The 27,312-nt window shown below is 44.7% G+C and overlaps 1 protein-coding gene across 4 annotated transcripts in view; it reads right to left on the bottom strand.

Annotated features, from left to right (window-relative positions):
- Positions 1-13,283: 13,283 nt before the first annotated feature.
- Positions 13,284-27,312, bottom strand: part of gne (glucosamine (UDP-N-acetyl)-2-epimerase/N-acetylmannosamine kinase) — a 162,886-nt gene continuing 148,857 nt past the window's right edge. For all 4 annotated transcript variants that reach the window (XM_059989782.1, XM_059989783.1, XM_059989784.1 and 1 more), the window contains exons 10-12: positions 25,555-25,737; positions 20,213-20,326; positions 13,284-14,347 (exon numbers count right to left, since the gene is read on the bottom strand). In XM_059989782.1, the coding sequence (XP_059845765.1) occupies positions 14,112-14,347; positions 20,213-20,326; positions 25,555-25,737 (533 nt within the window). In that variant the 3' untranslated portion in view covers positions 13,284-14,111. The remainder of the gene's footprint in view (positions 14,348-20,212; positions 20,327-25,554; positions 25,738-27,312) is intronic.

The raw sequence follows: 27,312 nt of genomic DNA on the forward strand, positions 1-27,312 counted from the left end.
AAGACCCTATCGTATCCACCTCCACCACCTTGAACCTGTGCCCTCTTGTGGCAGCCATTTCAGCCCTGGAAAATAGCCTCTGACTATCCACACAATCAATGCCTCTCATCATCTTATACACCTCTATCAGGTGACCTCTTATCCTCCATCACTCCAAGAGAAAAGGCTAAGTTCACTCAACCTGTTTTCATAAGGCATGCTCCCCAATCCAGGCAACACCCCAGAATTATATTGATTGGCATCTCCCTAGAGTGAGGGGTTTAGATGGGGTGGAGTTTGTTAGATGTGTTCAGGAAGGTTTCTTGACACAACATGTAGATAAGCCTACAAGAGGAGAGGTTGTACTTGATCTGGTATTGGGAAATGAACCTGGTCAGGTATCAGGTCTCTCACAGGGAGCGTCTTGGAGATAGTGATCACAATCTTATCTCCTTTACCATTGCATTGGAGAGGGATAGGAACAGACAAGTTAGGGAAACACTTAACTGGAGTAAGAGGAAATATGAGGCTATCAGGCAGGAACTTGGAAGCATAAATTGGAAACAGATGTTCTCAGAGAAACATACAGAAAAAATGTGGCAAATGTTCAGGGGATATTTGCGTGGAGTTCTGCGTAGATACATTCCAATGAGACAGGGAAAGGATGGTAGGGTACAGGAACTGTGGTGTACAAAGGCTGTTGTAAATCTAGTCAAGAAGAAAAGAAGAGCTTACAAAAGGTTCAAAAAACTAGGTAATGTTAGAGATCTAGAAGATTATAAGGCTAACAGGAAGGAGCTTAAGAAGGAAATTAGGAGAGCCAGAAAGGGCCATGAAAAGGCCTTGGTGGACAGGATTAAGGAAAATCCCAAGGCATTCTACAAGTATGTGAAGAGCAAGAGGATAAGACATGAGAGAATAGACCAATCAGTGTTACAGTGGAAAAGTGTGTATGTAACTGGAGGAGATGGCAGAGGTACTTAATGAATAATTTGCTTCACTACGGAAAAGGATCTTGGCGATTGTAGGGATGACTTGCAGCAGACTGAAAAGATTGAGCATGTAGATATTAAGAAAGAGGATGTGCTGGAGCTTTTGGACCAGACAGGACGTACCCCAGGCTACTGTGGGAAGTGAGGGAGGCATTTGCTGAGACTCTGGTGATGATCTTTTCACCATCAAAGAGGACAGGAGAGGTTCCAGAGGATTGGAGAGTTGGGGATGTTGTTCCCTTATGCAAGAAAGGGAGTAGAGATTGCCCCGGAAATTATAGACCAGTGAGTCTTTCTTCAGTGGTTGGTAAGTTGATGGAGAAGATCCTGTGAGGCAGGTTTTATGAACATTTGGAGAGGCATATTAGGAATAGTCAGCATGGCTTTGTCAAAGGCAGATTGTGCCGTACAAGCCTGATTGAATTTTCTGATGATGTGTCAAGTCAAGTCAGTTTTATTGTCATTTCGACCATAACTGCTGGTACAGTACATAGTAAAAATGAGACGACGTTTTTCAGGACCATGGTGTTACATGGCATGGTACAAAAGTACAATGTGACTGAACACATTGATAAAGGTAGAACTGTAGATGTAGTGTATATGGATTTCAGCAAGGCTTTTGATAAGGTTCCCCATGCAAAGCTTATTGAGAAAGGAAGGAGGCATGGGATCCAAGGGGACTTTGCTTTGTGGATCCAGAACAGACTTGCTCACAGAAGGCAAAGAGTGGTTGTAGACAGGACATATTCTGCATGGAGGTTGGTGACCACTGGTGTGCCTCAGGGATCTGTTCTGGAACCCCTATTCTTTGTGGTTTTTATCTGTAGGGCTCTCAGTACCATTAAGTGTGGTGTTAACTGTTAAGGCTAACAAAATGGCTTCTCTGTAGTGTTACTTAAAGCTGTAATGGGTGTCTGTAGCTTGAATGTTTGGATCATGACTACAGATAAGGGGGGAACTAACCAATGGAGAATTGTTATGCTATCTTGTACGTGTGAGCTGAGCAGGAGTTTGCAGTCTTTGTCGGGAGGCGAGCGAGGAGGATGGATGTGTGAGGAACGGACAGCGGATCCATGGCAGCAGATACCGGATGTCGGCGGTTCGGACGGTGGCCGAAGACTTGGAAGGTCATTGTGGATGGAACCGGAGGCATGAGCACCAATGTATTAAAATATTATGTGCACAAACTGATAAACTTACTGATTTGGTGCCTTTAGGTTATCTGTTTCTACTAACCCATCACTAAGAAATCATTGTAAAGTTATAATTATTCACTTGCCTTTGGTGTTTTGTTTGATATTTGTGTTGTGGGTGTGTACTGGGGGGTATTGCATCATACTTACACCAAAGTATTGCACTGTTGGTGGGGCAACGGCTGTTCACCCAACAAAACGGGAGTAAATTGGGGGCACAGACGCTACATATAAATGACTTGGATGAAGAAGTGGAGGGGTGATGACACAAAGGTTGGAGGTGTTGTGGGTAGTATGGAGGATTGTCAGAGGTTACAACATTGCCTCGATAGGATGCAAAACTGGGCTGAGAAGTGGCAGATGGAGTTCAACCCAGATAAGTGTGAAGTGGTTCATTTTGGTAGGTCAACTATGATGGCAGAATATATTATTAATGGTAACCCTCTTGGCAGTGTGGTGGATCAGAGGGATCTTGGGGTCCGAGTCCAAAGGACACTCAAAGCTGCTACGCAGGTTGACTCTGAGGTTAAGAAGGCATACAGTGTATTGGCCTTCATTAACTGTGGGATTGAGTTTAAGAGCCGAGAGGTAATGTTCCAGCTATATAGGAACCTGGTTTGACCCCACTTCTTAAGGAGTGAAGTGACATTTGCAATCTTCCAGTCCAGACCATGCCAGAATCAAGTGATTCTTGAAAGATCATGTCCAATGCATCTGTTATCTCTTCAGCAACCTCTCTCAGGACTCTGGGATGGAGTTCATCTGGTCTGGGTGACTTATCCACCTTAAGATAGGTGGTCTGCCTAGTATCTTTTCCTTTGTAATAGCAATGGCACTCACTCCTGCTCCCTGACACTCACAGACCTCTGGCACATTGCTAGTGTCTTCCACAGTGAAGACAGATGCAAAGTACCCATTAAGTTCATCAGCCATTTCTTTATCCCCCATTAATACCTCACCAGCATCATATTCCACTAGTGCACTATCAACTCTCATCTCCTTTTTTCTTCTTTATATTAATGAGAAAGCTCTTGGTATTCTCCTTAATTCTGCTTCAGCGAGTTTGGCCTCGTATTTCATCATTTCCCTTCTTATAGCTTTTTTAGATGCCTTTTGATGGATTTTAAAAACTTCCCAATCATCCAACTCCTCATTCACTTTTGCTACCTTACATGCTCTTTCCTTGGCTTTTATGCGGTCCTTAACTTCCTTCATCGGCCACAGTTGCCTACCAGTGCCATTGAGAACTTCTTCCTCTGTGGGACACATCTATCCTGCTCTTTGTGAACTATTCCCAAAAACCTCAGCCACCTCTGCTCTGCTGTCATCCCCGTCAGTATCCTCCTCCAATCCACCTGGGCAAGCTCCTCTCTCATGCCTCCATAATTCCCTTTATTCCATTGTGATACTGATACATGTGAGTGCTGCTTCTCCCTCTTAAATTGCAGAATGAATTCAATCATGTTATGATCACTGCCTAAGGGTTCCTTTACGTTAACCTGCCTAATAACATCTGGGTTATTACACAATCTAAGATGGCCTTTCCACAAGTAGGGTCAAGCACAAGCTACTCTAAAATTCCATCTCATAGGCGTTCAACAAATTCCTTCCAGCTCTTGCAATCCGCCACTGACTTGATTTCCCCAATCCCATTGTATATTGAAATCCCCCATCACTATTGCAACATTACTCTTACTGCATGCCTTTCACAGCTCCTTTTGCAGTCTCAACCCCATATCCTGGCTATATTTGGAGGCCTATAAAATATTCCCATCATTTTTTTTTACCCTTGCAGCTTCTTAACTCTACCTACAAAGGTTCAACGTTCTAATGAGTCTATAATTTCCTTTCTGCTTGTTTTCTCCTTTCTTGAAAACTGGAGTGATATTTGCAATTTTCCAGTCCTCTGGCACCATGCCAGAGTCCAATGATTTTTGAAAAATCATTTCTAATGCCACCTCAATCTGACACTACAAAGAGTGATGCCTCAAAAAGGCAGCTTCCATCCTTCAGGACCCCTGCCACCCAGGGCATGCCCTATTCTCACTGTTACCATCAGGAAGGAGGTACACACTCAGCGATCAGGAACAGCTTCCTCCCCTTTGCCATCTGATTTCTGACTGGACAAAGGGCCCATGAAACAGAATCTGGTTTAATATCACTGGCATTTGTCATGAAATTTGTTAACTTTGTGGGAGCAGCACAATGCAATACATAATAATAGAGGCAAAATATTGTGAATTACAGTAAGTCTATATATTAAATAGTTAAATTAAACAAGTAGTACTGAGGTTAGTAGATCCTCATAAATATTAACACCCAGGAAATCGAAGTTGCTCACTCTCTCCACTTCTGATTCCTTGATGAGGATTGGTATGTGTTCCTTCGTCTTGCCCTTCCTGAAGTCCACAATCAGCTCTTTCGTCTTACTGACGTTGAGTACCAGGTTGTTGCTGTGGCACTACTCAAGTAGCTGGTGTGTCTTGCTCCTGTACGTTGTAACATCAGTGAATTTACAGATGGTAGCCACACAGTCATTTAATATAGATAATGCAATTTAGAGTTTATTATTATTCGGCATGGACTAGAAGGGCCAAGATGGCCTGTTTCCGTGCTGTAATTGTTATATGGTTATAATGTATTAATTGTACTGCTGTGGGGTTTGGGGTGGAGCTGGGGGTTTGGAGTGGGGCTGGAATTTAGAAGGAAGTTCAGATTGGAAGGAATCTCATTGAAACCTTTTGAATGTTTAAAGGCCAAGACAGAGGATGATTCCCACTCGGGAGTAGATGTGGAAAGGATGATTCCCATGTGGGTGAGTCTAGGACAAAAGGGCACAGCCTCAGGATAGAGGGACATCTAGTTAAGAAATCATTTCTTTGCACAAACAGATACAAATCCTTAGAACATAGGGTATTACAGCACAGTACAGGCCTTTCAGCCCACAATGTTGTGTCTTTAAACCTACTCTAAGATCAATCTAACCTTCCCTCACACACTAACCATCACTCTCTGCACACCACCTTGGCTGAACAGAGAAGTACTTTTGGTAATAGACTAAGGCAACTGCACTGCTCCAAAGAACGCTAAATGAGGTCATTCTTACCCTTGGCCATTAGGCTCTATAATGAGTTAACCTACACCCTCTCCTGTTAAGATTGTTTGTGGTAACTAATTTTTTAATTCTTTCTTACCTCTCTTCTAACATTGACATCTGTGCTCTTTCTAATGCCACCACAATCTCTAACGCTACCTCTTTCAGAACCCTAGGGTGCAGTACATCTGGTCCGGGTGACTTGTGTACCTTTAGGTCTTTCAGCACCCTTGCACCCACTTCTCTTCCTTCACTACCTTCAATATCTGGTATACTACTGGTGTCTTCCACAGTGAAGACTGATGCAAAGTATTCCTTTAGTTCATCAGCTGTCTCCTTATCCCACATTATTATTTCTCCGGCCTCATTTTTTAGCAGTCCAATATCCACCGTCATCTCTCTATTATTTATATATACTTGAAAAAGCTTTGATATTGTTAGCTAGCTTGCTTTCATATTTCATCTTTTCCCTCCTAAAAATTCTTCTAGTTGCACTCTGTAGGTTTTGAAAAGCCTCCCAATCCTTTTCTTACCACTATTTTTTGCTTTGTTGTATGTTCTCTCCTTTGCATTGACTTAGATTTGACTTCCCTTGTCGGCCACGGTTGTATTATTTTGTCAATTCAATATTTCTTTGTTTTTGAAATACATTTATCCTGTATCTTCCTCATTTTTCTCAGAAACTCAAGCCATTGCTGCTCTGCTGACATCCCTCCCAGCATCTCTTTCCAATTTACTTTGGCCAACTTCCCTCTTGTATCACTGTAATTTCCTTTACTCCATTGAAATACTGCTACATCAGACTTTACTTCAAATTTCAAGTTGAACTCAAGCATTTTGTGATCACTGGTTCCTAACGGTTCTTTTACCTTAAGCTCCTAAATCACCTCTGGTAACACCCAATCCAGTAGAGCTGATTCCCTAGTAGGCTCAATGACAAATTGCTCTAAAAAAAAACACTATCTCGTAAGCATTCAACAAACTTGCTCTCTCGAGATCCATTACCAAAAATCCTCTTGCACTTCAGGTACGGTGATGCCAGCGACGTTCCCAAATGCGGGATACTCGACTGCAAAATTTGTGGTAGTGGGGGACCGTGTTCGCGCTTTCCCCTTTTCAATGGTTAATAATAATTTATCTTATTGTCATATGCGTTGCTATCTATAAGTGCACGATATACACAATATTCCATGAATAGCTTCTTTATTGTATTGTTCTTTATCTATTCCACTTTAAATTTCGTATTTTGATTTCCACACTATCGATACAGCAGAGCAGGACAATTGTTTCCTCTGATGCTGAGGTATTATTATTAATGATATTGTCAAAGCCATTTTCTGTGTAAACAAAATACCCACCTTTGATGTTTCTCCCTCCCCCAATACTTTTCTCCAGTCACCTTAAGCATATTCCCATGAGCACAAGTTCACGAAGTATGCAGAATTAAGATCAGAGACAGACGATGCTATCCATTTGAAGTAGGTTGCCGTGGCTTTATTTTCCAGAAGTGGCTACCAGCAGGGCAGCAGACAGGCTCATCATGGGTGTGGACCAAGTACGTCCAGAGGGGCAGATAGTCGGACATCTTTTGCAAACCCTTCAGTAGTTGCATGGACACTGATAGATGGAAGCGACCAACAACTCTGATAGAGGCAGATGCCAAATTTCTAAGCTCACCAGTGGGAGGCGGTGCTTTAGCACTGCTGGCCCACCACCTCGAGGGAGTCTTGATCATAAGCGGGCCGAAACTCCTGAAGACAGGTGGCAGATCAACTGATGATCCCACTGGTGATAGCACAGGACAGTTAACACCTTAGTTCACGTGTATTTTCAATTCTTCGGTACTGACCAATGCAGGGTCACTTTTAACAGTCTTAATACACTTCTGTCAACTTACCTTTGTTCAAGGGAAAAAGCCCTAACCTATCTTCATAAGACATGCTCTCTAATCCAGGCAGCATTCTAGTAAATCTCCTCTGCAGCCTCTCTAAAGCTTCCACATTTTTCCTATAACAAGATGACCAGAAGTGAACACATTACTCCAAATGTGGTCTAACCATAGAAAACCTACAGCACAATAAAGGCCCTTAAGAAATTTCCTAGAGGTTACCCATAGCCCTCTATTTTTCTAAGCTCCATGTACCTATCCAGGAGTCTCTTTTTTAAAAGACCCTATCACATAAACTTCCTCCACCACCATCGCTGGCAGCCCATTCCACTCACTCACTACTCTCTGCGTAAAAAACTTATCCCTGACATGTCCTCTGTAACTACTTCCAAGCACCTTAAAACTGTGCCCTCTTGTGTTAGCCATTTCAGCCCTGGGAAAAAAGCCTTTGGCTATCCATACAATCAATGCCTCTTATACACCTCTATCAGGTCACCTCTCATCCTCCGCTGATCCAAGGAGAAAAGGCCAAGTTCACACAACCTATTCTCAATCAGTTTTACAGAGCTGAAACATTATCTTGCAACTCTTGAATTCAATTCCACGATTAATGGGCGATTCAGTATTTCTTGCACAAGTTCCTGCATTGCTCCCTTAAATAAAAATAGCAATATTCTGTATTGTTTCATTTTTTTAGACTTTCACAAGACTTTTTACATTACATTAATTTTCTGTCAACCACCATTTTTTATTTCAGGTTTGTCTAAATACATTTATTTACACACAGGGTACAGAGGGGTGGTGCCATAGTGTTTAAGGTTAAAAACAAGGAATGAATCTGTAACCAAGCAAACAAACATTAGAAAACACCAGAAATACATTCAAACAGCCAAGAGTTGACATCCCATCCCGAAATGTAGCAAATTTCAATGGACTAACGCAGCCTGACTGTAACAAATTAACATTATTTTCAACTGGATTTTTTTTGGGAGAAATCCTTGTGTTTTCTCAGTTTCTACAATCACAACAGCAAATCCCAAATAGCTTCAATCAACTTGCAAATATTTTCTCAACATAACCCAGGTTACGAGATCATTTATTTTTGGGGATAGCAACCCACCAATTTAACCCTAGCCTAATCACAGGACAATTTACAATCATAATTAAACTGTTAACCAGCATAAGCAATGAAATGGTGGAGCAGATTCACTGAGCCAAATAGCCTAAATCTGCTCCTGTTTCTGTATGGTCAAATGCAAGTAGAAAATGTGAGGGCACCCTTCCAAGCTCCAGACCGCTCTTCTGTCTAGCCGTCTGTCAGTGAGAGCTCCCTCCCCGCCCCGATCACTCCTCTGTCCAGCCGTTTGTCAGTGAGAGTTCCCTCCCTGCCCCGATCACTCCTGTCCAGCCATTGGTGAGAGCTCCCTCCCTGCCCCGATCACTCCTCTGTCTAGCCGTCTGTCAGTGAAGCTGCACTGAGTGTCCAACGCAGACTTGTGCAAAACTGATGTGTCAGTTAGTTTCAGCTCCTCTTACCTCAGGGGTGAGTTTCTCCCCAAGTGAGGGTTCATACTTACACCAAGCTGTGGGAGGAGGTGAGCAGCAGAAAACCGTCACACAGAGAGGGAAGACCGTGACAAATGGCATAGAGCCTGCATCAGCTGTTGCCTTTGTGTCTGAGCAGACTGGCCCAGGGAACTGCTCAAGAGTTTGTAAAGTTACAAAGGGCAGCTCAGACTTCCAGTGCTTCTGTGTGTGGTTGTCCCTGTCACCTCGCCAAACCTGTGAAACTGCTTCATATCACCATGTATACAATTCAGGATTTCCCGTCTGATCTAGATAAATCCTTGTGTAGTATACAATTCAGGTCTACAGATAAATCCTCACAGGAACATGAGGAAGATGTGGGCAGCCAGCACAGATATTCACTTGTCTGAAGTCCAGGGGAGGGGAAGGCTGGCCAGTTAACTCTCATCTCTCCCACCACCAACAGACAGCAGTAAATATGTTGAAACACTGTTCATCCCTGCAAACACTTTGGAGTCAAGCTCATTTCCCAGCAGCTCCTATGAAAAACATTCAGTCCCAACCCAGTCCGATGGTCAAGCCACCACGTTAGTTCAGAGGGTGAGGAGAATTCACTGGGTAGATCTACTTCAAAGTCTGCACCTGGTTTACACCTGCTCCTTAATCCAGCCGACGCACACATCTGTCCCCACCCTCCCCAGTACATATCCATCACCCCCCACCACAGTCCATCAGTCCCCACTCTCCCCTGTACATATCCATCACCCCCCACCACAGTCCATCAGTCCCCACTCTCCCCTGTACATATCCATCAGTCCCCACTCTCCCCTGTACATATCCATCACCCCCCACCACAGTCCATCAGTCCCCACTCTCCCCTGTACATATCCATCACCCCCCACCACAGTCCATCAGTCCCCACACTCCCCTGTACATATCCATCAGTCCCCACTCTCCCCTGTACATATCCATCACCCCCCACCACAGTCCATCAGTCCCCACTCTCCCCTGTACATATCCATCACCCCCCACCACAGTCCATCAGTCCCCACCATCTCCTGTACATATCCATCACCCCCCACCACAGTCCATCAGTCTCCACTCTCCCCTGTACATATCCATCACCCCCCACCACAGTCCATCAGTCTCCACTCTCCCCTGTACATATCCATCACCCCCCACCACAGTCCATCAGTCTCCACTCTCCCCAGTACATATCCATCACCCTCCCCCCTCCCGAACCCTATTCACTGGAAAGCATGTTTCTCTGCACGTTGTGTTGGCCCCTGACCCTCTTGTGTCTCCACAGACATCAGTGGTATCAGGCCTGGAGGGAGGAGGGGTGAATCATTCCGAATGATGAGAAAAGAATAAAGTGGCCTGATTCTACTAGTTTCTGGTGCTCACAGAGCCCTGAACACTACCACACTGTTCAGCCCCTCCACCCTTATAGCCTCTGGCACCAGGTACACGTCACCTTCTGAACAAGGTGCCAACACCTCTGAAAACCTGTCCTAGGTCCAACATACTGTGCAATTACAAGAAAGCACAGCAATGGCTACATCTCAGTGGGGGTTTGCAGAGACTCAGCACATCACCAGTGACTCTCACAGATTTCTGCAGATGTACTGTGGAGCATTCTACCTGGTTTCACCAGCCTCTGGTCGGCGCCACTGCACAGGATTGGGAAAAGTAAACTCAGCCAACTACATCATGGATACCAGCCTCCCCAGCATCGAGGACACCTTCAAAAGATGGTGCCTCAAAAAGGCGGCATCTATGCCCTCTTCTCATTTCTACCATCAAGGACGAAGTACAGTAGCCTAAAAACTCCACATTTCGGGAACAGCTTCTTCCCCTCTGCCATCAGATCTCTGATGGACATTGAACCTCACTATTTTTCCTCTCTTTTTGAACTATTTATATAGTTTAATTGCTTAATGTTTTTAATGTAAATTATAGCTTTAAAAATTATTATGTATTGCAATGTATCGCTGCCGCAAAACAACTAATTTCATGACAAGTGCCAGTGATATTATACTTCATTCTGATTCAGAAATCGAGCAGTATCCTGGTTGGATACTCATTTAGGGGCACAGTCACCCTTTGCACTTCAGTGGAAGACCTGGCCCCAGAGACATGGGACAAATCTGCCAGTGGGAAATATGACAGGACCATAGGACAAGACTCCCACAGGCCGCAACAGAAAGCAGCCAATATGGCAAAAGGGAGCAGTTTTACCCCCTTATCTAAGAAAAGATGTGCTAACATTGGAGAGGGTCCAGAGGTTCATGAGAATGAACTCAGGAATGAAAGGGTTAATGTATGAGGAGCACTTGATGGCTCTGGGGCCTGTGCTCACTGGGGTTTAAGACAATTGGGTGGGGAGGAGTCTCACTGAAACCTATCAGATATTGAAAGGCTTAGATAGAGTGGATGTGACAGGGATGTTTCATATAGTGTTTGATTCTGGGACCGGTGGGCAGTTTTGGGAATAGAAGGATGTCCCTTTGTAACAGAGGTGAGAAAGAATTTCTTTAGTCAGAAAATAGTGAATCTGTGGAATTCACTGCCATGGACAGCTGTGGAAGATAAACCTTAAGTATATTTAAGGCAGAGATTGATATTCTTGATTAGTCAGGGCATCAAAGACTACAGGGAGAAAGCAAGAGATTGGGATTGGGAGAGGTAATAAATCAGCCACGATGGAATGGCAGAACAGACTCAATAGGCAGAGTGGCCCAATTCTACTCCAGTCAGAATCAGAATCAGCTTTATTATCACCAGCATGTCGTGAAATTTGTTAACTTAGCAGCAGCAGTTCAATGGCAGAACAGACTTAATAGGCAGAGAAGCCTAATTCTGCTCCAATGACTTATAGTCTTATGGACAATGGCTACAATGACAGACTTGCAGCAAAAGGTATACTGGCAGATGGAGTTCAACCCACGTAAGTGTGAGGTGGTTCATTTTGGTAGGTCAAATATGATGGCAGAATATAGTATTAATGGTAAGACTGGAGTCTGAATCAATAGGACGCTCAAAGCAGCTGCGCAGGTTGACTCTCTAGTTAAGTAGGCATACAGTGTATTGGCCTTCATCAATAGTGGAATTGAATTTAGGAGCCAAGAGGTAATGTTGCAGCTATATAGGACCCTGCTCAGACCCCACTTGGAGTACTGTGCTCAGTTCTGGTCACCTCACTACAGGAAGGATGTGGAAACCATAGAAAGGGTGCAGAGGAGATTTACAAGGATGTTGCCTGGATCGGGGAGCATGCCTTATGAGAATAGTTTGAGTGAACTCGGCCTTTTCTCCTTGGAGTGACAGTGGATGAAAGGTAACCTGATAGAGGCATATAAGATGATGAGAGGCATTGATTGTGTGGCTAGTCAGAGGCTTTTTTCCCAGGGCTGAAATGGCTAGCATGAGAAGGCACAGGTTTAAGGTGCTGGGGAGTAGGTACAGAGGAGATGTCAGGGGTTAGTTTTTTTTTTTTTTTTTTACGCAGAGAGTGGTGAGTGCATGGAATGGGCTACCAGCGATGGTGGTGGAGGCGAATACGATAGGGTTTTTTAAGAGACTCCTGGATAGGTACATAGAGCTTAGAAAAGTAGAGGGCTGTGGGTAACCCTAGATAACTTCTCAGGCAAGGACATGTTCAGCACAGCTTTGTGGGCCAAAGGGCCTGTATTGTGCTGTAGGTTTTCTATGTTTCTATGTAAATTATGAGGGGTATAGATAGGGTGAATACAAGCAGGCTTTTTCCACTGAGGTTGTAAGAGACTACAACTAGAGGTCATGGGTTAAAGGTGAAAGGTGAAAAGTTTAAGGGAAACATTTAGTGGAGTTTCTTCACTCAGAAGGTGGTGAGAGTGTGGATGGAACGAGCTGCCAGCAGGAGTGGTGGATGTAGGGGTCGATGTCAACATTTAAGAGAAATTTGGATAGGTACATGGATGAGAGGGTTATAGAGGGCTATGGTTGATGGGACTACGCAGATTACTAGTTCAGCACAGACTGGATTGGCTGAAGGACCTGTTTCTGTACTGTAGTGTTCTGTGACTCTAAGAATGACCAGAGGGAACATTGGGGAGCTTGCAAGGAAGGACAAGATGATCACTTTGTTTTACATTAGGAAATCAATCAAATGTGATGAAAGTTAGTGTGGATCCCTGGACACTGACAATTCGAATGGTGTGTGTGTGTGTGTGTGTGTGTGTCTGTCTGTATCTGTCTGTGTGTGTGTGTGTGTGTGTGTGTGTCTGTGTGTGTGTGTCTGTGTGTGTGTGTGTGTGTCTGTGTCTGTGTCTGTGTGTGTGTCTGTGTGTGTGTGTGTGTGTGTGTGTCTGTGTCTGTGTGTGTCTGTGTCTGTGTGTGTGTGTGTGTGTGTGTGTGTCTGTCTGTATCTGTCTGTGTGTGTGTGTGTGTGTGTGTCTGTGTGTGTGTGTCTGTGTGTGTGTGTGTCTGTGTCTGTGTCTGTGTGTGTGTGTGTGTGTGTGTGTCTGTGTCTGTGTGTGTGTCTGTGTGTGTGTCTGTGTGTGTGTGTGTCTGTGTCTGTGTGTGTGTGTGTGTGTGTGTGTCTGTGTGTGTGTGTGTGTCTGTGTCTGTGTCTGTGTGTGTGTGTGTGTGTGTGTGTGTGTGTGTGAGCAAGAGAGAGAGAGAGGCACGGAAGGTGCTGGATAATACAATTTCTGGAAATGGGTGCTTGTTAGTTATGCAGACATGGTGAGCCAAATGAACTGTTTCTGGTTTCTGCCTCCTTCCTTTCCTGTCCTGCTGAAGGGTCTCGACCTGATATGTCGAAGGTGCTCTTCTCCACAGATGCTGCCGGTCCTGCTGAGTTCCTCCAGCATTATGTGTTACACTCTGGATCTGCAGAGTGGGTCTGTTTCTGTAGAGTGTGACTCTGTGACTCTAAAGTCAAGGCCAAAAATGACCTTTTTACAGGGAAAAGAAGAGAGTCTGATGGAAATATTAATGGGGTCATTAGTGGACTGGTGAGCACCTTATGGTGACAGGACAGTAAGGAGAGAAAACAGGACCAAGTGGGTTGCACAAATGTGATGAGACAAATGGCCTCCTTAAATAGTGGATAATGGGAGATAGTGGGAAACGACTTGTACCTACACTGAAGCACAGTCTCTTACCGACAAGCTTCACTTCAGGCCAGAAATGTCATTCATTTCAGGAGGGTATGCTAGACTCTGAGAGCTGGGTTTGATTGCAACCCACTGAAATTGGCAGAACATTAACTTGAGCCAAAGCCAGTTTATAAACAATTCCACAACCTGATGTGAATCTTTTCTCTGATCCTTCCTGAACGCAGCAGCTGCAGACATGGCTGCTGATGGTTGGACAGCCAAGGGGAGCAGTCACATTGAACAGTGAATAAATATTAAATAAAGGAGACGGCATAAACGAGAGATTCTGCTGGGTTAATAGGTTCGGCGTGTGGCGTAATCCAAGACCATACTGGCAGCTCCGAGCAGTGCGGGTTCAGTCAGGCTGGAGACGGCCACTTCCACTGTGTGTGCTGAACGCAGAGCCCGCTGGCTGATCACCTCTTTCACATCGTCCTCATAATGAGCAGCCAGGACCCCAGACAGCACCACCAGAGAGGGGTTCAATGTGTGCAGGACATTCACAATGCCAAGCCCAAGAGCATGGCCAGCTGTGGGTGAGAATGAGATCCCATTAAGAAGCATTACAACACAATAATTCAAACAATGATCTTTGCCGGATCAGACTGTTAATTCTTAGAATAGTTGTAATTTTTTTTGCTGTTTAGCAATTATCCTCTTGTATCTTAAGTCATTTTTATATGCATGTAACAATTTATTATGTATCCTAATGGTCACAATATGCACATGCAAGCTCAGTGTTCCCTAGTGGACATCATACGGGCATGATTCTGGAAGCTTCACTTGGTAATGCATTATTTGAATAAGAGCTATCTCATTGGTTGACTCTTATCTATAAATCTGAATGGAATTTTCATTAGCTATGAGTATAAAATAACTGACCACAAAGCAGAACTTTCTTAGTTCTCTTGTCTCTCTTGGCTTCGCAGACCTCTGTTACTGTTTCATTCAATTTCTTTTTGTTCTATTAACACCTAATTATACAATCATGAAGCAACAAGATTTGTTCCTCTTTCCTGACATCTAAAAGAATCTTGGATTTAAATATCAGAATACAACACCTCTTCAGTGTGTTCCCATGACTCATCACCAGAGGACGTCCTTTTAAGAACAGAGATGAGGAGGAATTTCTTTAGCCAGAGGGTGGTGAATCTGGGGAATTCATTGCCACAGATGGATGTATTTAAAAAAGATGCCAAAGGTCACGATGTCAAATGTTTCTGGGAGAAGGGAGGATAGTGGGATTGAGAAGAATATAAATCAGCCAAGATTGAAGGGTGGAGCAGACTCAAAGGGCCAAATGGCCTAATTCTGCTCCTGTGTCTTATGGTCCTATCACAAAATCACCACCACACCCACCCCTCTGTCTCAGGGCCCCTGACCATAGAGTCACAGAAAAGTACAGCAAATAAACAGACCTTTGGGCCTATCTTATTATTTGCCACATTATTTGCCAAGGGAAATCACACGTGCAATTGTGGTTGTTGTGTGCATCTCTCCCTGTGCCAACCCGATGTCAGCATATAACATCGTTCACATCGTCACAGCCAGACTATAAACCCAGCACCCGAGTGCCCTCATTACCATCTCAGGTGACTTCAACCATGTTAACATGGCTAGAACACGCAGTATGTGAGCTGTACAACCTGAGGGGAGAAGACCCTGGACTTAATGTATGCTAATGTTAAGGATGCTTACAGCTCCTCTCCCTTCCCCCCACTGGGAAGGTCAGATCACAACCTGGTGCATCTCAAACCCTGCTACGTGCCTCTGGTGAAGAGTAAACCTGCAGCCTCGAGGACAGTGAGGAAATGGTCAGGGGAGGCTTATGAGGCACTCCAGAATTGTTTTGAGGCGACAGTCTGGCAGGCCCTCTGTGAACCACATGGAGAGGACATTGATGGGCTCACAGAGTGCATCACTGGTTACATCAACTTCTGTGTGGACTGCAATGTTCCGGCAAGAACTGTCCTTTGTTATTCACATAACAAGCCATGGGTAACAAAGGACATTAAGGACATCCTGAACGCTAAAAAGAGGGCGTTTAGAGATGGAAATAGGGAGAAGCTGAGGACAATACAGAGGGACCTGAAAGCCATGATCAGGGAGGCTGGTATAAGAGGAAGCTTGAGTGGAAACTCCAGCAGAACAACATGAGAGAGGTCTGGAGTGGGATGAGGACCATCACTGGGTTCCAGCAAACCAGCAACAGAGGAGCTGAAGGCAGTGTGGACAGGGCCAATGAACTTAACCTGTTCTTCAATAGATTTGACACGGTGGCCCCTGCCCATTCCCCACATGATTCATCTGTTGTCGGCCCCCAACCAACACATACTCCACTCTTCCCTCCTCACAGCCCCCCACCCTGCTCTCATGACTACACCCCTCCCTCACCTGAAACCACCACGGTGGTCTTCACAGCTGAACCGTCTCCATCCAAGCAAGGCTGCAGGCCTGGATGGTGTCAGCCACAGGGTGCTCAAAGCCTGCGCCCCCCAGCTATGTGGAGTACTTCACCATGTCTTCATCCTGAGCCTGAGTCTCCAGAGGGTTCCTGTGATGCGGAAGACATCCTGCCTTGTTCCTGTACCGAAGACACCGCGCCCCAGTGGCTCCAATGACTACAGACCAGTGGCATTGACCTCCCACATCATGAAGACCCTGGAGAGAATTGTTCTAGAGCAGCTCCAGCCTAATGGTTAGGCCACACTTAGACGCCCTCCAGTTTGCCTATCAGCCCTGACTAGGAGTTGAGGTTTAAACTAATTTGCAAGGGGGATGGGACCTGGAGTGATAGAGCAGTGAAAGAAGTGCATGGAGTAAAGCCAGATCTAACATATATAGAGGCTTTGAGGAAAGAGCAGCAGAATAAAGAGTATAAAGGTAGTAAGGTAGAAGGGCTAAAACGCGTGTACTTTAATGCAAGAAGCATTGGGAGCAAAGGTGATGAACTGAGAGCTTGGATACATAATTGGAATTATGATGTAGTGGCCATTACGGAGCCTTGGCTGGCACCAGGGCAGGAATGGATTCTCAATATTCCTGGATTTCAGTGCTTTAAAAGGGATAGAGAGGGGGGAAAAGGGGAGGAGGGGTGGCATTACTGGTCATGGATACTATTACAGCTGCAGAAAGGGTGGGTAATGTAGCAGGATCCTCTTTTGAGTCAGTATGGGTGGAAGTCAGGAACAGGAAGGGAGCAGTTACTCTACTGGGGGTATTCTATAGGCCCCCTGGTAGCAGCAGAGATACTGAGGAGCAGATTGGGAGGCAGATTTTGGAACAGTGCAAAAATAACAGGGTTGTTATCATGGGTGACTTTAATTTCCCGAATATTGACAGGCACTTGATTAGTTCCAAGGGTTTAGATGAGGCAGAGTTTGTTAAGTGTGTCCAAGATGGATTCCTGTCACAGTATGTTGACAGGCCGACTAGGGGGAATGCCATACTAGATCTAGTGTTAGGTAATGAATTGGGTCAGGTCACAGATCTGGTCAGTGGATGACCGTCTGGGAGACAGTGATCACCGCTCCCTGGCCTTTAGCATTATCATGGAAAAGAATTGAATCAGAGAGGATAGGAAAATTTTTAATTGGGGAAATTGCGGGAGTGAACTGGGATGATGATTTGCAGGGAAATGTACTATGGACATATGGATGATGTTTAAGGATCTCCTGCAGGATGTTAGGGATAAATTTGTCCCGGTGAGGAAGATAAAGAATGGTAGGGTGAAGGAATCATGGGTGACAAGTGAAGTGGAAAATCTAGTCAGGTGGAAGGCAGCATACATGAGGTTTAGGAAGCAAGGATCAGATGGGTCTATTGAGGAATATACGGTAGCAAGAAAGGAGCTTAAGAAGGGGCTGAGAAGAGCAAGAAGGGGACATGAGAAGGCCCTGGCGAGTAGGGTAGAGGAAAACCCCAAGGCATTCTTCAATTATGTGAAGAACAAAAGGATGACAGGATTGAAGGTAGGACCGATTATAGATAAAAGTGGGAAGATGTGCCTGGAGGCTGTGGAAGTGAGCAAGGTCCTCAATGAATACTTCTCTTCAATATTCACCACTGGGAGGGAACTTGATGACGGTGAGGACAATATGAGTGAGGTTGATGTTCTGAAGCATGTTGATATTAAGGGAGAGGAGTTGTTAGAGTTGTTAAAATACATTAGGATGGATAAGTCCCCGGGGCCTGACAGAATATTCCCCAGGCTGCTCCACAAGGCGAGGGAAGAGATTGCTGAACCTCTGGCTAGGATCTTTATGTCCTCGTTGTCCATGGGAATGGTACCAGAGGACTGGAGGGAGGTGAATGTTGTCCCCTTGTTCAAAAAAGGTAGTAGGGATAGTCTGGGTAATTATAGACCAGTGAGCCTTACGTCTGTGGTGGGAAAGCTGTTGGAAAAGATTCTTAGAGATAGGATCTATGGGCATTTAGAGAATCATGGCCTGATCAGGGACAGTCAGCATGGCTTTGTGAAGGGCAGATCATGCCTAACAAGCCTGACAGAGTTCTTTGAGGAGGTGAACAGGCATATAGCTGAGGGTAGTACAGTGGATGTGATCTACATGGATTTTAGTAAGGCATTTGATAAGGTTCCACACAATAGGCTTATTCAGAAAGTCAGAAGGCATGGGATCCAGGGAAGTTTGGCCAGGTGGATTCAGAATTGGCTTGCCTGCAGAAGGCAGAGGGAGTACATTCACATTGGAGGGTTGTGATTAGTGGTGTCCCACAGGGATCTGTTCTGGGACCTCTACTTTTCATAATTTTTATTAACAACCTGGATGTGGGGGTAGAAGGGTGTGTTGGCAAGTTTGTAGACGACACAAAGGTTGGTGGTGTTGCAGATAGTGTAGAGGATTGTCAAAGATTGCAGAGAGACATTGATAGGATGCAGAAGTGGGCTGAGAAATGGCAGATGGAGTCAACCCGGAGAAGTGTGAGGTGGTACATTTTGGAAGGACAAACTCCAAGGCAGAGTACAAAGTAAATGGCAGGATACTTAGTAGTATGGAGGAACAGAGGGATCTGGGGGTACATGTCCACAGATCCCTGAAAGTTGCCTCATAGGTAGATAGGGTAGTTAAGAAAGCTTATGGGGTGTTAGCTTTCATAAGTTGAGGGACAAGAGATGCGATGTAATGTTGCAGCTCTATAAAACTCTAGTTAGGCCACACTTGGAGTACTGTGTCCAGTTCTGGTCGCCTCACTATAGGAAGGACGTGGAAGCATTGGAAAGGGTACAGAGGAGATTTACTAGGATGCTGCCTGGTTTAGAGAGTATGGATTATGATCAGAGATTAAGGGAGTGAGGACTTTACTCTTTGGAGAGAAGGAGGATGAGAGGAGACATTATAGAGGTATAGAGGTATACAAGATATTAAGAGGAATAGACAGAGAGGACAGCCAGCGCCTCATTGCACAACATTGTGAGCTGAATGGCCTGTAATGTGCTTTACTATTCTATGTTCTATCTTGCCCTTCCTGAAGTCCACAAGCAGCTCTTTCATCTTACTGATGTAGAGTGCCAGGTTGTTGCTGCGACACCACTCCACTAGTTGGTATATCTCACTCTCGTCACCATCTGAGATTCTACCAACAATGGTTGTATCATCAGCAAATTTATAGATGGTATTTGAGCTATGCCTAGCCACACAGTCATGTGTATAGAGAGAGTAGAGCAGTGGGCTAAGCACACACCCCTGAGGTGTGCCAGTGTTGATCGTCAGTGAGGAGGAGGTGTTATCACTAATCAGTGCAGATTGTGGTCTTCCGGTTAGGAAGTTGAGGATCCAATTGCAGGAGGAGGTACAGAGGACCACATTCTGCAACTTCTCAATCAGGATTGTGGTAATGATGATATTAAATGCTGAGCTGTAGTCGATGAACAGCATCCTGACGTAGGCGTTTGCGTTGTTCAGGAGGTCTAAAGCTGTGTAGAGAGCCACTTAGATTTTGACTTATAGTGGCGATAGGCACATTGCAGTGGGTCCAGGTCCTTGCTGAGGCAGGAGTTCAGTCTAGTCTTGACCAACCTCTGAAAGCATTTCATCACTGTCGATGTGAGTGCTAACGGGCGACAGTCATTCAGGCAGCTCACATTACTCCTCTCAGGCACTGGTATAATTGTTGCCTTTTTGAAGCAAGTGGGAACTTCCGCCCGTAGTAGTGAGTTGTCCACTGTAACCAAGGAAGTTGCCAGTTTGTGCAAACTACCCATACCACTGGACCTGGACTTCCAACGTCAAGACACTTGCACTGCCACAGTGCAAAGGCTTTTCCACTTTGATAACTCTCCTGCACAGATTTCCCTCATCGCCAGATGCAACAAACAACCAACATTATACTCCTTAAAACGAATAGGACAAGAACAAATGTGTGCTGGTGATTACCTGTTTTGAGGACCTTTTGAGCTTCAACATTCCCAAGTTTGGCAGCTCGAATGAGGTCGACCGCACCAACGGTCTCGCCACTTTTTGTCATTCCGCCCACCAACAGCAAATCTTCTGAAAGAGATAAAACAGAAATACTCTCCTGAGCAACATATCACCAAGCAGGGTACGTTTTGATATTTTTTTAGAAATACAGCATGGTAACAAGCCTTTCCAGGCCTTCACAAGCCCACACTGCCCAAGTAACCTACTAACCTGTACGCCTTTGGTCTGGAGTGCCCAGAGGAAACCCATGCGGTCACAGGGAGAACATGCAAACTCCTTACAGACAGATTCAGGACTGAAGCCATATTGTTGGCGCTGTAAAGCATTACACTAAGCACTACACTACCGTGCTGCCAAAACAAAAATGGAGCACACAAAGGAAATGCATTCAGTTTTCTAGACAAAGTTGTCAATTCAGAATCAGGTTAATTATCACCAGCATGTGACATGAAATTTGTCACCTATACCATCTCACCGTGATGAGAGGGTCCCAGTTATTGAATCTGGGCATGTGGGAAAGGGGTTGGTGGTTCAAAAGCATGACACCTAGGACATAAACAACATAACACCAAAAACACTGCAGCACAGTACCTGCTCACAATGTTTTAACCTGCTCTAAATATCAATTATCAATATATTCCTTCCTACATAACACTCCATTTTTTTGTCATCCATGTGTGTATCTATGAATTTCTTAAAATGTCCCTAATATATCTGCCTCTACCACACCCTGGCATTGCGTCTCATGGACAAACCATTTTGTGTGTGAAAAATCTACCTGACATTCCCCTATACTTTCCTCTAATGCCCTTAAAATGATGCCCACTCATATTAACCATTTCCACCCTGCCAAAATGTCTCTAGCTATCCACTTCATCCAAGTCTCTTATCTCATACACCTTGTTAGCTGCCCAGTCTTAGCACAGAGGGTTGTGCCGACTCCTGTGAGGGGAACAGGGCAAGATCCAGTGCTCATTCACAGCCTGAGGGGAAGGTGGGTATAGGGTGGGGGGGGGGGGGAAGAATGACTGAATCTGTTTGAATGCAAGGTTCACAGAACAAAGACAGTTACATACTTAACCTACTCCCCAGTTTATTGATTTAGAGACAAAGCACACAACAGGCCCTTTTGGTCCAACTAGCCACACCACCTGGCAACCCACCATTTTAACCCTAATCCCAGAAGATTTTACAATGGTCAACTAATTAACATATTAACTGTTAGGTCTTTGAACTGTAATGCGCTGTAAGGTTTCACTGCTAATGTAATGGCTTCTTTGTAATGTTCATTGCTGAGGTAATGGTTTCTCTGTAGCAGCAATGTTTGGGTTATGGCTGGAGATAACAGGATGCATGTTAGCCAATAAGAGATTGTTACTCTGTCTTGTGAATCTGGACAAATGTTTTTCATGGTCTTTGTCGAGGAGAGATGAAGAGGGAGGACGTGTGTGGAGAGAGCTGGTAGACCACCGGATGGAGTGGGCTGGGATCTGAGGGTCCAAAGGTCAGTGACACTCGGAGGAGACCGATGGTGGAAGAACGACTATTGAGTAAGCTCCAACGTGAACTCTGGACTTTTCCTTGAACTGGGCCTCTTTTTAAAAAATTTTCATTAATAACCCTACATTCAGATTAAGATTCATAAAGTTCAATCATTTAATTGCACATGGTGTACTGTCTGATATTTTACGTTGTGGGTTTGTAACTTGGGATACATCACACAGCATCCACACAAATGTGATTTCCCAGTTTGGTGGGTTGTTTCCCCTAGACGAACATGAGCTGGGTGAGCCTGAGGGTCACAGGTCTGTGGAAGCAAACTAAAGCACCTGAAGGAAACCTACAAGCTTACAGGAATAATGTACAAACTTTTACAAAGGATGCCAGAATTGAACCTCAAACAATGACGATCCGAGTTGTGATATCATTGTGCCCATGTGGCAAACAACCAGCTCTTGGACTCCAGTTTGAAGCTACTTTGTATGGTTGCTTGTTAACTCAATAAGGGGTATTATACTTGAAACAGACTGCCAGCATTGTGTAAAAACAAATGGTGGATGAAGTAAATAAGCATTTAGTGACCGCTTCACTGTGGAAGACACTAGCAGTATGGTGGAAGTTCCAGGTGTTGAGGATCATGAAGTGTATAAAGTTACCATTACTAGAGAGAAAGTTCTTGGGAAACTGAAAGGTCTGAAGGTAGGTAAATCACCTGGACCAGATGGCATACACAGGCATTTGAAAGAGGTGGCTGAAGAGATCGTGGAAGCACTTGTAATGATCTTTCACGAATCACTAGATTCTAGAATGGTTCTGGAAGACTGGAAAATTGCAAATGTCACTCTACTCTTCAAGAAGAGAGAAGAAATGAAACTATAGGCCAGCTAGTCAAATCTCAGTGGCTGGGAAGATATTGATTATGAGATCTCAGTGTACTTGGAGGCACATGATAAAATGGGCCATAATTACCATGGTTTCCTCAAGGGGAACTATGTTACAATTCTTTGAAGAAATGAGGATAGACAAAGGTGGATTGTTTCATATTCTGTACAGTACTTGGATTTTCAGAAATCTTTGACAAGGTAATTTCTAAGATAAGGACATATTCGGCACAGCTTTGTGTGCCGAAGGGCCTGTATTGTGCTGCAGGTTTTCTACATTTCTATCGTGCCTCACATGAGGCTGCTTAACAAGCTATGAGCCTATAGTATACCAGGAAAGATTCCTGCATGGATAAAGCTGATTGGTAGAAGGCAAAGAGTGGGAATAAAGGGAGCCTTTTCTGACTGGCTGCGGGTGACTAGTGGTGCTCCACAGGGGTCTGTGTTGAGACCAATTCTCTTAAATTATAATTCAATAATTTGAACGATGGATTTGACGTCTTTGTTGCAAAGTCTACAAGACAATACGAAGATAGTGGAGAGGTAGGTAGGTCTGAGGAAGTAGTAAGGCTACAGAAGGACATTAGATAAGGAGAATGGGCAAAAAAATGGCAAATGGAATACAGTGTCGGGAAGTGTATGATCATGTACTTTGGTAGAAGAAATGAAAGGTTGACTATTTTCTAAATGGAGAGAAAATACAAAAAAACTGAGACACAATGTGACTTGGGAGTCCTTGTGCAGGATTCCCTAAAGGTCTGTTCGAAGGTCGAGTCTGTGGTGAGGAAGGCAAATGCAATGTCAGCATTCATTTCAAGAGGACTAGAATATAAAAGTAAAGATGTAATGTTGAGACTTTATAAAGCACCAGTGAGGCCTCGCTTGGAGTATTGTGAGCAGTTTTGGAGCCCCTTTTCTTAGAAAAGATGTGATGAAACTGGAGAGGGTTCAAAGGAGGTTCATGAAAATGATTCCAGGATTGAACGGCTTGTCATATGAAGAGTGTTTGATGGCTCTGGGCCTGTATACACTAGAATTCAGAAGAATGAGGAGTGACCTCATTGACACCCAACAAATGGTGAAAGGCCTTAATAGAGTGGATGTGGAGACGATGGTTACTACGGTGGGAGAGTCAATGACCAGAGTACACAGCCTCAGAACAGAGGGACTTCCTTTTAGAACGGAGATGAGGAGGAATTTCTTTAGCCAGAGAATGGTGACACTGTGGAGGCTGTCTTTATAAGACATAGGAGCAGAATTAGGACACTTGGCCCATAAAGTCTGCCATCAAACGCTCTTCATATGACTAGCCATCAATCCTGGAATCACTTTCATGAACCTCCTTTGAACCCTCTCCAGTTTCAGCACATCCTTTCTAAGATAAGGGGCCCAAACTTGCTCACTATATTTGGTGAGGCCTCACCAGTCCTTATAAAGTCTCAACATTACATCCTTGCTTTTATATTCTAATCCTCTTGAAATGAATGCCAACATTGCATTTTCCTCTGTTTCCAGTTTCCCTCTGCCTCCTCCTCCAGCTCCCTTCCCCTTCCCAGTTTCCCTCTGCCTTCTCCTCCAGCTCCCTTCCCCTTCCCAGTTTCCCTCTGCCTTCTCCTCCAGCTGCCCATCACCTCCCTCATGGTTCTGCCTCCTTCTACCACCCATAGTGTTTTCCCCTTACATTCCTTCTTCACTTTCCTGCCTATCCCCTCCCTGCTTCCCCTCCCCACCCCTTGATCTTTCCATTTACTGGTTTTTCACCTGGCACCTACCGGACTTCTCCTTCCCACCCTCCCCCCACTTTATTTATAGGGCTCCTGCCCCTTCCCTCTTCAGTCCCGACGAAGGGTCTCGGCCCGAAACGTTGACTGTTCGTTTTCATGGATGCTGCCCCACCTGCTGAGTTTCTCCAGCGTGTTGTGCGTGTAACATTGCATTTGCCTTCCTCAGCCATTCAATCATGGCTAATCCTTTTTCCCCTCCTCAGCCACGTCAAATCAAGAATCTATCAATCTGCCTTAAATACTCCCAACAACCTGGTTTCCACAGCTACCTGTGGTAACAAGTTCCACAAATTCACCACCCTCGCACTAAAGAAATTTCTCCATATCTCTGTTTTAAATGGATGCCCTTCTATCCTGAGGCTGTGCCCTCTTGTCCTAGACTCCCCCATCATGGGAAACATCCTTTCCACATCTACTCTGTCTAGGCATCTCAACATTCGAAAGGTTTCAGTGAGAGCCCCCCTCATCCTTCTGAATTCCAACAAGTACAGGCCCAGAGCCATCAAACCTTTCTCATATTGATAACCCTTTCATTCCAGAGTAATCCTCATGAATCTCCTCTGGAATCTCTCTAAAGCCAGCACATCCTTTCTTAGATGAGCAGCTCAAAACTGTTCACAATACTCAAGGTGAGGCCTCACCAGTGCCTTATAAAGCCTCAGCATCACATCCATGCTCTTGCATTCTAATTCTCTTGAAATGAATGCTAACATTGCATTTGCCTTCCTCACCACCGACTCAAACCTGCAAGTTAACCTTCAGGGTGTTCTGCACAAGGACTCCCAAGTCCCTTTGCATCTCAGATTTTTGGATTTTCTTCCTGTTTAGAAAATAGTCCGCACATTTATTTCTACTACCAGAGTGTATACATTTAGATACTTGATTGGTCAGGGCATAAAGGGTTATGAGGAGAAGGCTGGAGATTGGAACTGAGAGGAAACCTGGATGAGCCATGATGAAATGGCAAAGCATCTGAACGGGCCGATGGCCTAACTCATTTGCTATATCATATGGTCAACCTATTGTTTAAATTAATAAGGGGTATTACACCTTGAAACAGACTGACACCAACGTGTAATCTCTTGTTTAAATCAATAAGGGGTATTTTACCTTGAAACAGACCATCACTTACCATCGTGCAACCTCTTGGCCTCTTTTTGCAATGCTAAACCTGAAGCATAAGCCTCGATACAACCGCGGCCCCCACACATGCACTCGGGCCCATCGAGTGACACCACGATGTGTCCGAGCTCGGCCGCACAGAACATGCTGCCGTGGATCAGGTCGCTGTTGTGGATAATTCCCCCTCCGATTCCTGTTGCAATAACATTCTTGGTTAGTAATCACCCTTTCCCAAATCACTTCACCATCAACACAACATACATTTCAGAGTCCAGGACAGGTCAATGCATCACTGGGTTGTAAAGGGATGAAGGATGCAAAAGTGGTTGGGTAACAGTGCTGAGCTATCAGAGCTCTAAGACATAGGAGCAGAATTAGGCCACTTACCCTATGGACTCTGCTCAGCCATTCCATCCCTCTCAAACCCATTACCTACCTTTTCCTCATAATCTTTGACACCCTGACAAATCAAGAACCTGTCAACCTCCACTTTAAATAAATATACTCAATAACTTGGCGTCCAAAGCCATCTGTGGCAAAGAATTTCACAGATTCATCACCCTCTGGCTTAAGAAATACCTCCCCATCTCTGTTCTAAATGAATATTCCGCTATTCTGAGGCTATGCCCTCTGGTCCTTGATTCCCCAGTATAGGCAACATCCTCTCCATATTCATTCTATCTAGGCTTTTCAATATTTGATATCTTTCAAGAGATAACACCTCATTCTTCTCAACTCCAGCAATTTCAGGCCCAGAGCCATCAAATGCTCCTCATATGTCTGGTAAAGAGTTTTAAAAATCTAGTCTCCATAAAAGAAGGGTCATCGTTCGAGTGTGAGTCACAGTGACAAAGCTTTGGCTTAATAGGGCTTCAGTGAGAACAGCTCGAGGCAGGGTAAGTAGGTATGTTCATCCCATATTTCTTTTTTTTTCTTAGTTAACTCTTGAGAGAATAGAGGGTATGCCTACAGAGCCACTCTTCTGTTCTGCGTGTCAGATGGAGGATTTCCAGGAGACTACCAGCCTCCTTGATGGTCACATCTGCACCAGGTGCACTGAGATGCAGCTCCTTAGAGATCATGCTAAGGAACTAGACCTTAGTTCAATGACCTTCGGAAATTGAAGCAGTGATAGACAGGAGCTACAGGGAGGTAGTCACCTCAAGGCTACTGAAAAAATGGGTGACTGTCAGGCGAGGGAAGGAAAAATGTCAGATAGAGGAGAACACCCTGTGGCCACCCCTTCAACAATAAGTACTTCATTTTGAGTACATTTGTGGGGGGAGGGGAAATGAATTACCTGGGGGAGGCTCTGGCTCTGAGTCTGGCCCTGTGGCTCAGAAGGGTAGGGAACAGAGGTGGAGGGCAGCAGCAAGAGGGGACTCTATAGTTAGATGGGAGTCAGACAGGCAATTCTGTGGACGTTAAAAAGAAAGCCAGATGGTAGTTTGCCTCCGAGATGCCAGGATCCGCAATCTTTCTGAATGCGTCCACGATATTCTGAAGTGGAGGGTGAGCAGCCAGGAATCATGGCACATATTTGTACTAACGACATAAGTAGAAAAAGGGAGGAGGTCCTGAAAAAAGAATACAGGGAGTTAGGAAGGAACTGAGAAGCAGGTCCTCAAAAGTAGTAATCTCGGATTGCTGCCTTTGCCATGCGACAGTGAGAATAGGAATAGAATGATGTGGCAGATAAATGGCTGGCTGAAGATTTGGAGCAGGGAGCAGGGATTCAGTTTTCTGGATCATTGGGACCTCTTCTGGA

This window comes from Hypanus sabinus, chromosome 14 (genome assembly GCF_030144855.1).
Source record: "Hypanus sabinus isolate sHypSab1 chromosome 14, sHypSab1.hap1, whole genome shotgun sequence".
In the NCBI taxonomy this organism is placed as follows: Eukaryota; Metazoa; Chordata; class Chondrichthyes; order Myliobatiformes; family Dasyatidae; genus Hypanus; species Hypanus sabinus.